The sequence below is a fragment of the Pseudochaenichthys georgianus genome, unplaced genomic scaffold (genome assembly GCF_902827115.2).
Source record: "Pseudochaenichthys georgianus unplaced genomic scaffold, fPseGeo1.2 scaffold_1604_arrow_ctg1, whole genome shotgun sequence".
NCBI classification, from domain to species: Eukaryota; Metazoa; Chordata; class Actinopteri; order Perciformes; family Channichthyidae; genus Pseudochaenichthys; species Pseudochaenichthys georgianus.
This window is the reverse complement of record NW_027262426.1, coordinates 1-11,837: the sequence shown is the minus strand read 5'-3', so window position 1 is coordinate 11,837 and position 11,837 is coordinate 1. Positions and strand designations below refer to the sequence as shown.

Below are 11,837 nucleotides of genomic sequence, written 5' to 3'. Positions count from 1 at the left end.
ACACACACACACACACACACACACACACACACACACACACACACACACACACACACACACACACACACACACACACACACACACACACACACACACACACACACACACGATGAGTAACTGTTTCCATAACGTGTCCTTGAGCAAGGCATCCACCCGACGGCTGAACTGAAGCAAGAAAGAGAAGCGAAAATAAACAAGACACTTTCGTTCACACAAAAGTAATAATGATAAATGGGCGATAAAAACAAAAGTAATGCACTAAATTAAATGAGCGTAATAGTTAAAGTTGAGGAAAGGAGTCAAGGAAACTCAGAGAAACGCTAGGTTTATCTGATGAGTGTGTGTGTGATTATATATATTATAGCAGATGTATGTTCATGTAGATACATCAGCACGCATGTAACCTAATGATCTGTTATGGACCCATATATATACTATTTGAAGCAAAAATTGATTAAAGTAAATCATTTCCCTCCATATAGACTTCTGTAGAACGTTTACGATTATTTAAGTTTGAAGTACGAGACAAACAAGTGTTTCGGTGTGTTCCGATGGCCCTTTATTTTGAAAACCAAATAGTCTAAATCAATCAATCAATCAATCAATGTTTATTTATATAGCCCAATATCACAAATGTTACATTTGTCTCAGTGGTCTTCACAGTGTGTACAGAATATCAGTATGACAATACGACACCCTCTGTCCTTAGACCCTCACATCGTACAAGGAAAAACTTCCGAAGAAAACCCACAGTTTAAAGGGAAAAATGGGAGAAACCTCAGGGAGAGCAGCAGAGGAGGGATCCCTCTCCCAGGACGGACAGACATGCAATAGATGCCGTGTCTAAAGTATCCCATTGGACGAGAGAAAGCGTGTATTTTCGGGATATCAGGCTGTCGAAAAAAGTTTTAGAGTATAAAAACGATGTTAAACAATATTGCCCATTTTAAAACATTTGTAATAAAGGTAATCATACATAATCATTGGCTTTTTGGTAAAAATGGGAAATGTTTAAGGTTCAGATCAATGGGCCATTGGTCAAATTCACAGTTTAGTTGTAAAAACATAATTTTTGGGGGGGATCAGCTTACAATTTTAAACAATACTGCCCATTTAAAAACATTTTAAATAAAACTAAACATTCAAAACCTTTTGGCTTTTGGAAAAAATGGGAAATATTTAAGGTGCAGATTAATGGGCCATCGTTCAAATGGGCCATCGGTCAAATGGGCCGTATTTGCAGTTTAGTTGTATGAAAACATCATTTTTTGGGGGGGATCAGCTTACAATTTTAAACAATACTGCCCATTTAAAACATTTTTAATAAAACTAAACATTCAAATCCTTTGGGCTTTTGGTAACAAATGGAAATCTTTAAGGTTCAGATTAATGGGCCATCGGTCAAATGGGCCGTATTCACAGTTTAGTTGTATGAAAACATATTTTATTTGGGAGGATCAGCTTGCAATTTTAAACAATATTGCCCAGATTTTTAAACATTTGTAATAAAAGTAATTATACATAATCACTGGGCTTTTGGAAAAAGTGGGAAATATTTAAGGTTCAGATGAATGGGCCATCGGTCAAATGGGCAGTAATCGCAGTTTATTTGGATGAAAACCTAATTTTGGGGGGGGTCAGATTGCAATTTTAAACAATATTGCCCGCTTTAAGAAATGTTTAATTAAACTAAACATTCATAATCATTGGGCTTTTGGAAAAAATGGGAAATCTTTAAGATTAATGGGCCATCGGTCAAATGGGCCGTATTCGCAGTTTAGTTGTATGAAAACATAATTTTTTGGGTTGGATCAGCTTGCAATTTTAAGCAATATTACCCATTTTACGACATTATTTATAAAACGAAACATTCATAATCATTGGGCTTTGGAAAAACTTTGAAATCTTTAAGGTTCAAATGAATGGGCCATCGGTCAAATGGGCATTAGTCGCAGTTTTAATTGTACAGAACCATCATTTTTGGGGGGAGATAAGCTTGCATTTTTAAGCCATATTGCCCATTTTTTAAACATTATTTATAAAATAGTCATACATAATAGTTGGGCTTTTTGACAAATGGGAAATCTTTAAGGTTCAGATGAATAGGCCATCGCTCAAATGGGCAGTAGTCGTAGTTTTAATTATATAGAACCATCATTTTAAGGGGGATCAGCTGGCGATGTTAAACATTATTACCCAGTTAAAAAAAGGTTGTATAGTACCGTTTGAAGTAAATAAAATGGTTATATTATTTGTATTTATTATGTTTTAACATGGTAACGTGTTGAAAACCCCTTCATTTAGTTAAATCCCTGTCAATTCTGGTTAATTGCTGACTTCCTGTGAATCAGGGAGTTGCTGCTCCCTAAACCTTCCTCTAAATAAATAAAGTTTAATAAGTCTGTTGCAACTCAAGAACCACAAACCCTGTCAAAACATTAGTCTAGACATTTATCATCTTCATATCTCCTCCCTCCTCTTCACACCTTCCCTTTAAATATCCGTCAGTCAGTTTGAAGTCAACACTCTTCCTCTTTCGTCCTCCACTTTTTATCACCATGTCCTGCAGGATTTTAGTCGTTCTTCTCCTCTTCCTCAGAGTTCACAGCACCTACTTGACTTCCGGTGAGTAAAACACTCATTTTAATCTGGAAAATGAACCAAAATCGCAACCAATTTTAAATTCACAAGGCAAGACATCTAAACACAAGAACTAAAACATAAGAATCTAGCTGAACATAACTGGACCTGTTTGATGTTGTGGAACACAGATGTCTTTCTTTAGCGGTTGTCTTCTGGCAGCTTAACTGGAAACAAAAGAGAAAACACACCATAGACTTGTTGTCATGAATTATGCAGCGCAGATCAGATGGCAGCACAGACGGCTTAAATGCAGAGAAACACCTGCTGACCTGCGGAGGGTAAACTGGTGCGTAAACAGAACATCCAGAAGGAAAAAGCTGATTACAGATACAAAGGAGTTTAAAAAGCAACTGTAGGACAATAAATCCATTAACATCTCAGGGCAATTAGAGTAAAATTAGATATATATATATATAAATTATGATCACAACAATATCAGTTTCTTTTACTGCACCTATTTTATTCCATTCTATTTCAATGTAAAAACTTATTTTACTATATTTTTTCTTATTTTTTAATGTTATTATAGTGTTTTTGAAATAGTTCTCTATCTGTGTTTTTAGATTTTTGTTTTATTTTTATGTATGCACCACGACATCAAGTCAAATTCCTCGTACTTGTACCTGTACTTCTCTGAGACATCAACCTCCAGACAGGGAAGATAGACGAACTAACATCTCTGTTAACCGCCTTTGCTTTCTCACTGTCTCCATCCCCACCGACTCATAAAGCTGGCAGTGTCCTTGATCTCATATCCTCAAGGAACTGCACTACTTCTAACCTCTCTGTAAACCCGCTCCACACCTCCGATCACTTCTTCATTTCATTGGCGCTACCCCTTTCCAAACATAACAAACTAATCTCTTCCCATCCTGCACCTGTCCGCCGTAACCTCCGTCCCCTCTCCCCCTCTACCTTTGCCTCATCGGTGCTCTCAGCCCTCCCTTCCTCTGACTCGTTCCAACTCCTGCCTCCAAACTCTGCTGCAGAAACTCTCCTCTCTACTCTCTCATCCTCTCTGGACTCTCTCTGTCCTCTCTCATCCTCTCTGGACTCTCTCTGTCCTCTCACATCTCGGCAGGCTCGTGAGTCCCCTCCTGCTCCCTGGCTAAATGACGCACTGCGTGCTAATAGAACCGTCCTTCGGGCAGCAGAGCGGAAACGGTGGAAATCCAAACACCATGACGACCTCCTAACCTATCAGGCTCTCCTCTCCTCTTTCTCTGCTTCCATCTCTCAGGCAAAAAGCACTTTCTTTCAAGATAAGATCCAATCTTCCTATTCCAATCCTAAAAAACTATTTTCAATCTTTTCCACCCTCTTGGACCCCCCCAAAGCCCCTTCCCCCTCCTCCCTCCTGGACCCTCCCAAAGCCCCTCCTCCCTTCTGTCAAGCGACTTTGTTAACCACTTTGAACAAAAGGTTGATGATATTCGCTCTTCTTTCTCTGACTCACCCCTACTCACCGCTGGATCACCAGACCCTCCTTCCACCCACACACTGACCTCCTTTTCCCCTCTCTCTCCACGTGAGGTTCTCACCCTCATTACCTCTGCCCGTCCTACCACCTGTCCTCTGGACCCTATCCCTTCAAACCTCCTTCAGACTATCGCTCCTGATATTCTACCGTTTCTCACCCATTTCATCAACACTTCTCTAACTTCTGGTCACTTTCCAAACACTCTCAAGGAGGCGAGAGTAAACCCTCTCCTGAAGAAACCCACTCTCAACCCGTCTGATGTTATAAACTACAGGCCTGTCTCTCTCCTCCCGTTCCTGTCTAAAACACTTGAACGCACTGTCTTTAAACAACTCTCGTGTTATCTCCATCAGAACAACCTTCTGGATCCGCACCAGTCTGGTTTCAAGGCAGGTCACTCCACATAAACTGCTCTCATTGCTGTCTCTGAGGAACTGCACACTGCTAAAGCAGCCTCCCTCTCCTCTGTCCTCATCCTGTTGGACCTGTCTGCTGCATTCGACACGGTGAACCATCAGATCCTCCTTCACACTCTCCAAGAACTTGGAGTTTCAGGCTCTGCACTTTCCCTCCTCACCTCATTCCTCAAAGACCGTACCTACAGGGTTACTTGGAGAGGGTCTGAGTCCGACCCTTGTCAATTAACTACAGGGGTCCCTCAGGGCTCTGTTCTTGGTCCTCTCCTCTTCTCCTTGTACACAAACTCGCTCGGATCAGTCATTAGCCCGCATGGTTTTTCATACCACTGCTACGCTGACGACACCCAACTAATCCTGTCCTTCCCCCGCTCAGAGACCCAGGTCGTCGCACGCATCTCTGCTTGTCTAGCTGACATCTCTCAGTGGATGTCTGCTCATCACCTCAAGCTCAACCTTGACAAAACTGAACTGCTTTTCCTTCCGGGAAAAGATTGTCCCACTCTTGACCTAACAATCAACATCGGCCCCTCTGTTGTTTCCCCGACTCAGACTGCAAGGAGTCTGGGTGTGCTCCTAGATAACAACCTGTCCTTCACTGCAAACATCGCTGCTACAACCCGCTGCTGCAGATACACGCTTTACAACATCAGGAGGATGCGTCCCCAGCTGACCCAGAAAGCAACGCAGGTTCTGGTCCAGGCTCTCGTCACCTCACGCCTAAACTACTGCAACTCCCTCCTGGCTGGTCTCCCTGCATGTGCCATCCGACCTCTGCAGCTCACCCAGAATGCAGCGGCTCGTCTGGTCTTCAACCTTCCTAAATTCTCCCACACCACCCGCTCCTCTGCTCCCTCCACTGGCTTCCGGTAACTGCTAGAATCCACTTCAAGACCCTGGTACTTGCGTACCATGCTGCGAATGGATCTGGCCCTTCCTACATCCAGGACGTGGTTAAACCGTACACCCCAGCACGTGCACTCCGCTCTGCATCAGCCAAACGACTCGCTGCACCCTCGCTGCGAGGGGGACCCAAGTTCCCATCAGCAGAAACACGTGGGTTTGCTATCCTGGCTCCAAGATGGTGGAATGAGCTCCCATTGACATCAGGACAGCAGATAGCTTACACACCTTCCGGCGCAGACTGAAAACTCATCTCTTTCGACTCCACTTCGAGCAATAGAACTATTAACAAAGCACTTATGGACTGGCTTACCTAAAGCCAGTTGAGTAGCACTTGAAATGTTTTTGCTCTATGAAACCTGATGTACTTTATGATTCTGTTTTCTTCAAGTTTGTATTTTGTTGGTCGAACGCACTTATTGTGAGTCGCTTTGGATAAAAGCGTCAGCTAAATGCGATGTGATGTAATGTAACCTACCTGGTGATAAACCTGTTTCTGATTTTGATTCTAAACAAATATTGTTGTTTGTGCCTGGTATACAGTCCTATCTAAAGCAGATAGTATTTATGTCAGCAGAGTGGTTAACCTACCTGTCTCTCCTCCATCAGATCGGTACGACTCTTTTCCGGGGTTTGAGTTTCCAGAGATCGATGGGTCTCCTGTGGACACTTGCAGAGTTATCTGGCTCCCCACACCGGCCCCCGAAACCACCACAATCACCAACAAACCCACCATCAGAACCACTATCAGAGCCACCAAACCCATCACCCAGAAGGTTAGTTAGTTAGTTAGTTAGATAGATAGTGTTAGAAAAACATTACAATAATTGAAGTGATATTTTTCGAACAGTTAGTTAGTACGTTATTTAGTTAGTACGCAAGTTTAGTTAGTTAGTAAGTCATTCTCAGGTCATTATTGTAAATAAGAATTTGTTCTTAATTGATTTTCCTGGATAAATAAAGGTTCTAGTAAGTTAGTTAGTCAGTAGGTAAGTAAGTTAGATAGTTTGTAAGATAGTTAGTTAGTTTGTGTTAGGAAAACATCACAATAATAAATACAAGAATCCTGATATTGAAGCTGAAGCCGGGATGAGTGATATTTTTATAACAGCTATTAAGTTAGTTAGTTAGTTGGTAAGTTAGATAGTTGGTAAGTTAGTTAGTTAGTGTTAGGAAAACATCACAATAATAAATACATGAATCCTGATATTGAAGCTGAACCCGGTGACATTTTTCTAACAGCTATTAAGTTAGTTAGTTAGTAAGTACGTTACTTGTTATTAAGTTAGACAGTTGGTGAGTTAGTTAGCTAGTTAATTAGTAAGTAAGATAGTTAGTAAGTAAGTAAGTTAGTTAGTCAGTCGTAGCTTCAAAACTTCCATAGTTACCAACACCAAGATAACTTCTAAATACTTTACCAGTTATATGATTAGTAAAGTATGTCATTAAAAAAATCATGGTATAGTTTGTCATTATAATGTCGAAAAGAGTCCTGGTATAGCCGGCGGACAAAGCTGTATGGAGTCAAAAAATTGCTTGAATTATTAAATGTACTCTAATAAAAAAATCCCAGAAGTTCTTATCGATTTAAATGAAATTAAGTCATAGTATAGTATTTTACAAAATCATCAGCAAAAAAGTCAAAATGTATTATGTCATGAATAGTATATTCCAAAAAAAAAGTTATGATAAAGTGTCATAATAAAAATACCATATTATTTTGTATAAATAGTGCTTTTTTCTTAGTTGTATCTCTTCTCTTAAATTATCCAGCAGGTCGTTGCCACGACCAAAAAGCAAGCCGTCCAATCACAACCCAGGAAACCAGACACCAGAAACCCTGGAACACCAATCAGAAAGCAGCCAGCAGCTCCGGCTAAACCAATCGATCACAGCCTCCTATTCCATCTCCTAACCAATAGCAGAGGCTCTTTTATCTCTCGGCCAATCGGAAGGCTTCCTCCCAGAGGCTACGGTTCGTCGTCAGACAGCAGCGAGTCGAGGGAAACGCTGGTAAGAAGAGCGGGAAGGACGAACAGGAACCAACGGAGAACGGGTTATTCTTCTTCAGAGGACTCAAGCGACGAGTCTTAACGGTTTATAGGAAAATAGGAGATTTTGTGGACTTTTTTTTTGACAGATTAGCACAGGGGTTCCCAAGCTTTTTCCCCAAGAGCCCCCCCAAATGACTCCTGTTGGCAGTTGCGCCCCCCCTCTTGTCTGTGTGTGGGGGGGGTAATTAAAGTTTCAAAGTCTCACAATATTATAGTAAATATTTTGTACGATTTAACAAATACTATGCGCTAAATTATTAAAATGTCAATGCTTGTGCTTTTTTACAGCTGTTAGCATAGCCTCTGCCATTAAACAAAAAAACATGTTCATTTTTTAAAGTTTTTTATTATTTTTATGCTGTCAAAAACATTTTCTGTTAGTGTTAAAAAAGTATTCACACATGAATGACCCGTTTGATGCTTTCAAATCGTGCAATAAAACAAACCTGAGGAAATTTGATTAACTGTCATTGACAAAATGCATGGGTTTGAATTAAGATATTTCAATATTTTTTGAGTTTTTTTGTGAGTCGGTACTGGTGTGTCCGTGCTGCTGAGCTTCTGGCTTCCTCTGATCCTTGGAAGTGCCTCTGTTGAGTTTCCCTGAGTAAAAAACAGTACAAACAAACACTTTAATAATGATGTGTTTGTAGTTACTATCCTGACAAAGTTACATGATAAAAACTAACCCAAAATAACGTAATTCTTTAACAAAAAAACATTTCTTTATTTTTCTTATGTTGCAGCTAATAGCATGTACTTATTGGGGTAAAAAGTAAACAAAATTGCTTACTTAATGTTGGTTTTTAGCATGCTTTAGATTGAGGGAGATTTAAATTTGATATAGGAATAGTGAGTTTGAGAAAATACATTTTTCAGTCTAAGAACATGTTGGAAAACGATGCTTCGGAACCCAATTCCTGACATTGGTTTTGTGTTTTTTCAGTGTATAATTTCATTCTCTAATACCAAATGTCCTGATTTAGGTTAGGGTTAGGGTAAGCAAACATCTGTTTGTTTTCCTGTGAGTTGTGAAGACTCTTAATACTTTTCCTACAGATGTTGGACATTTGTTACCTCTTTTTTCCCCACAATACAGTTAAGATGAGGAAACAGGCTTTTGATCGTCCCATAGAGATTGGATTGGATTGACTTTATTAATCCCCGTGGGGAAATTTTTTCTCTGCATTTGACCCATCCTAGTGTTAGGAACATTTTGAACAGCGCCCGGGGAGCAGTGTGGGGAACGGTGCCTTGCTCAGGGACACCTCGGTAGCACTTGGTCTTTCCGGGACTTGAACTGGTCCAAGTCCCTATCGACTTCGCCACCACCGCCCCAGAGAGCCTGTAACAATAAATAATCTTTCTTGTGCTTTACTAAATTGTACATATTATAGTAAGGTGTGTTTGCATACCTTCTCTTCCTCTGATCTCTGGCAGTCCTGAGCTTCTTAAACCTGGGAAATGGACGTCTGACTTCTTCTTGGTCGCTGTAATTCCCCTATCGGACACTAAGGAGCGCTCACCGGTCTGGCTTTTGTCCGACACCTGAAATAAAAGACATTGGTGTCATTGGAAGACAGTTTCTATGTGATTCTGTTCTTAAAGAAGTGAACTATGAGCTATGTCACCTGTGCAGTGAGTGATCCAGACATGTGGTTGGACAGTCGACCGTAGACGCCACCGTGATGCCTCGACTTGTCTGCACACCTGTGATAAACACAAAGATTCTGTCATATTGTAAACTAAGAAAACATTGGCAGAGTTGTTGTTAGGGTTCTCACGCCCGACAGGAAACCAAAGGGAAACTTAAAAGACCAAACTAATTTAGGAAGCACCCAGGAGTAATTATTTGTTTACTCCCGAGTCCCCAGTATCCAAAACATGTTAATGGAGGCTACTAGCGTGGACCAATTTTGTTTCTTTGAGAATATATCTCTTGTTTCAGACTTCTAAGTCATCGCCTCGTCCAAGATTTGCTGAATGATTCAAATAAGTTTGCTGTTGTGGTGTTTAAGTCTTGGACAGCAGTTTCCCCAACTGGAAGACCATCGTCCAAATGTTTACCGATCATATTCCGACGTAGGCAGCTAGCTACTAAGCTACATCCTTTGGAAATAACAACAAAAAGACCATAACATGGTTTAACAGTACAAGTTAGAATAGAAACAACTGTACAGGTTAAAAACCAAGTGTGTGTCTAAATGCTTTAAGACAAACAAATATTGCACTGTACTCTATTGTGTTTGAACTTCAGTACCTAAGGCTGTGGTTCCCAGGATGGAAACCTGACCCCGTGGAAAAGTGATCGCTGGTGGATGGATTGACGACTGGTGAAGAGGGGATGAGGGGTGAGGAAGAGGGAGGAGGTGGAGGTGGAGAGGATTGGGGTCTGCTGATGTTATCAACGTCTGGCGTGTTGAAGACGAAGCTTCGTGTCAAAGCTTTGTGGTCTGGAGTCGTAGAGTTCAAACGAGTCGAATCTGCATCAGCTGGACTATCTTTTGATTCTGGGATGTCTCTTTTGTTTCTCGCCTCTGTGGGAAATGTCATCTTCTGAGTCTTAAGGGTCGTTGTTGCGACAGACTTACTACGGTTGCTAAAAGACCCAGGCTTCATTTTGGGTTCTCCGATCAAGGATTTGTCGTTAGAGTGTTCAACCTTCGAGATGTGGTCAACTGCAGACGTGGTCGTTGAACTGATGAAAACAGAGAGCGCTAAATCCTCTCTGTTTTCTTTGTCCGATACTTTCGATGTCTTTGGAATAATGGTTCCTAATGGTGCATCGCTTTCGGAGATTTCAATCGCCACAGTGGTTCTGGATTCTGCAGTGATTTTGGATGTGGGAGTCCTCGGTTGATAGACACTAGAGGGCTCGGAAGATTCAGGATTCTCCTCGTAGTCTCCACTTGAAGCTTCGTAACTCTCAAAGTCGTTGATATCCTGTTGAGTTTTGGCTGATATTTCTGAAAGTCCCCTGTCCGTCGGAAGGCCTCTTGTTGGCTTAGCATCTGAATTCGAGCCAGTTTTGGGGAACTTTGAGGTTCCTTTAGCTGCTGTTATCGTGCTTTGGACAGGAGTGGCTTCTCTAAAAACCGTTGAGGACTCCCTTGAAATATCTGAGAGAAGCGTCTTTGAAGGATTGCACACAAATATGTTGTTTTTGGTCATTTTTGAGTTTGAGGTAGTCTTAGAGGTCTTTGAGTTTGAGGGTAAGACTTTCGGACATTCAGAGGTCTTTCTTTGCTCTTTGCTTGTGGTGGAAGTTTCGTTCGGATTCCCTGAAGTCGTCTTGCATGGCTTGCTGACAGGAGGGGTAGTTGTGGTAGAAACCTTAATGTGGTCATTACTTGATGGTTGAGTCAATTTAAGTGTCCGACTTGTCTCAGCGTTTGATATTTTAGAAGTGGAAGCACCTTCAGGGGGTTCTGTAATGGAGGTCTTTCTCATGTTCTGTGTTAAGGAAGCATCTGTGCGATCAAGGGTTGGGTTTAAGGGTGCTTTTGGAGAATACACCCCAATTCTATGGTCACTAGTTGAGGTTTTAGACAATTTAAGCACTTTTGTGTTGGTCCAGTTCTTCCCAACGTCTTGGTTAAGCTCCGATTTGATATATCTACCGATCTCTAAGCCACTGAATCCTCCATCGGTTTCCAGAGAAGCGACTTGTCCTTGTTTAGCTCCCAATGTGTTATTGTCCTTTCGATCTAATGAATCCAAAGTAAAGGTTTTAGTTGATTTTGACGCCTCGGGTTCTTTTCTCTGATCCCCAACAGCGACTTTCCCTGGTTTACTTTTCACGGGCACGGTTGTTTTTGGGACATTATCGATCTTTGCGCCTAAAGTTTTGGATTGTTTGGTTGGTATTAGAGGCTCTGAGGGGTTTCGAATAGTTTTAGAAAGCTTTGAAGGCTGCTTTCCTTTAGTTTTCTCCATCCTCTCCTTTTCCTTGTTGCCTCTCTCGTCCAGATCTTCAGTTTGTTTCTTCTCTTTGCTTCTCCGGTTCCTGTCGTCCCCTTCGTTCCTTTCTCGTCTTGGGGTTTTGGTTATTTTGGGAAGGGTAGCGTTTTCTCTGTGGTCTTTCTGGATCTTCGCATTCAACTCGTCCAGAAATCGGACGTGGAAAGAGTCCTGAGTGAACAGAGGATGTTCGAGCAGTTCTGAACACTGGGCGCGTCTTTCTGGATCCATGTGGAGACAACTCTGAAGAATCAAAACGAAGTATTACTGGTTCTGCCAAATCAATGAATGCTTTACAGTCTTTGTATCTGATTGGGAATACTTGTAATGGGACATGTAAGTCAATGTACCTGAGCCAGGTCCAGGGCGGTGAGTGGGATC

The 11,837-nt window shown here is 41.5% G+C and overlaps 1 protein-coding gene across 1 annotated transcript; it reads right to left on the bottom strand.

Moving 5' to 3' along the window:
- Positions 1-7,832: 7,832 nt before the first annotated feature.
- LOC117441252 (micronuclear linker histone polyprotein-like) lies at positions 7,833-11,831 on the bottom strand. Its single transcript, XM_034077455.2, has 5 exons — positions 11,807-11,831; positions 9,757-11,699; positions 9,128-9,206; positions 8,912-9,044; positions 7,833-8,099 (listed from the first exon to the last, which is right to left on the bottom strand). Exons 2-5 carry the CDS (start codon positions 11,685-11,687, stop codon positions 7,990-7,992), a joined length of 2,253 nt encoding a protein of 750 aa, XP_033933346.2. The 5' UTR covers positions 11,688-11,699; positions 11,807-11,831; the 3' UTR covers positions 7,833-7,989.
- Between the last annotated feature and the right edge of the window lie 6 nt (positions 11,832-11,837).

What these genes read in the sequence shown, in the direction of transcription:
- LOC117441252 (XM_034077455.2), bottom strand. Translation starts at nt 11,687, where the DNA reads ATGGATCCAGAAAGACGCGCCCAGTGTTCAGAACTGCTCGAACATCCT. An exon ending in CCTGGGAACCACAGCCTTAG is followed by an intron (nt 9,207 to 9,756) that starts GTACTGAAGTTC and finishes TGTTTATCACAG; the next exon opens with GTGTGCAGACAAGTCGAGGC. An exon ending in CTGGATCACTCACTGCACAG is followed by an intron (nt 9,045 to 9,127) that starts GTGACATAGCTC and finishes CTTTTATTTCAG; the next exon opens with GTGTCGGACAAAAGCCAGAC.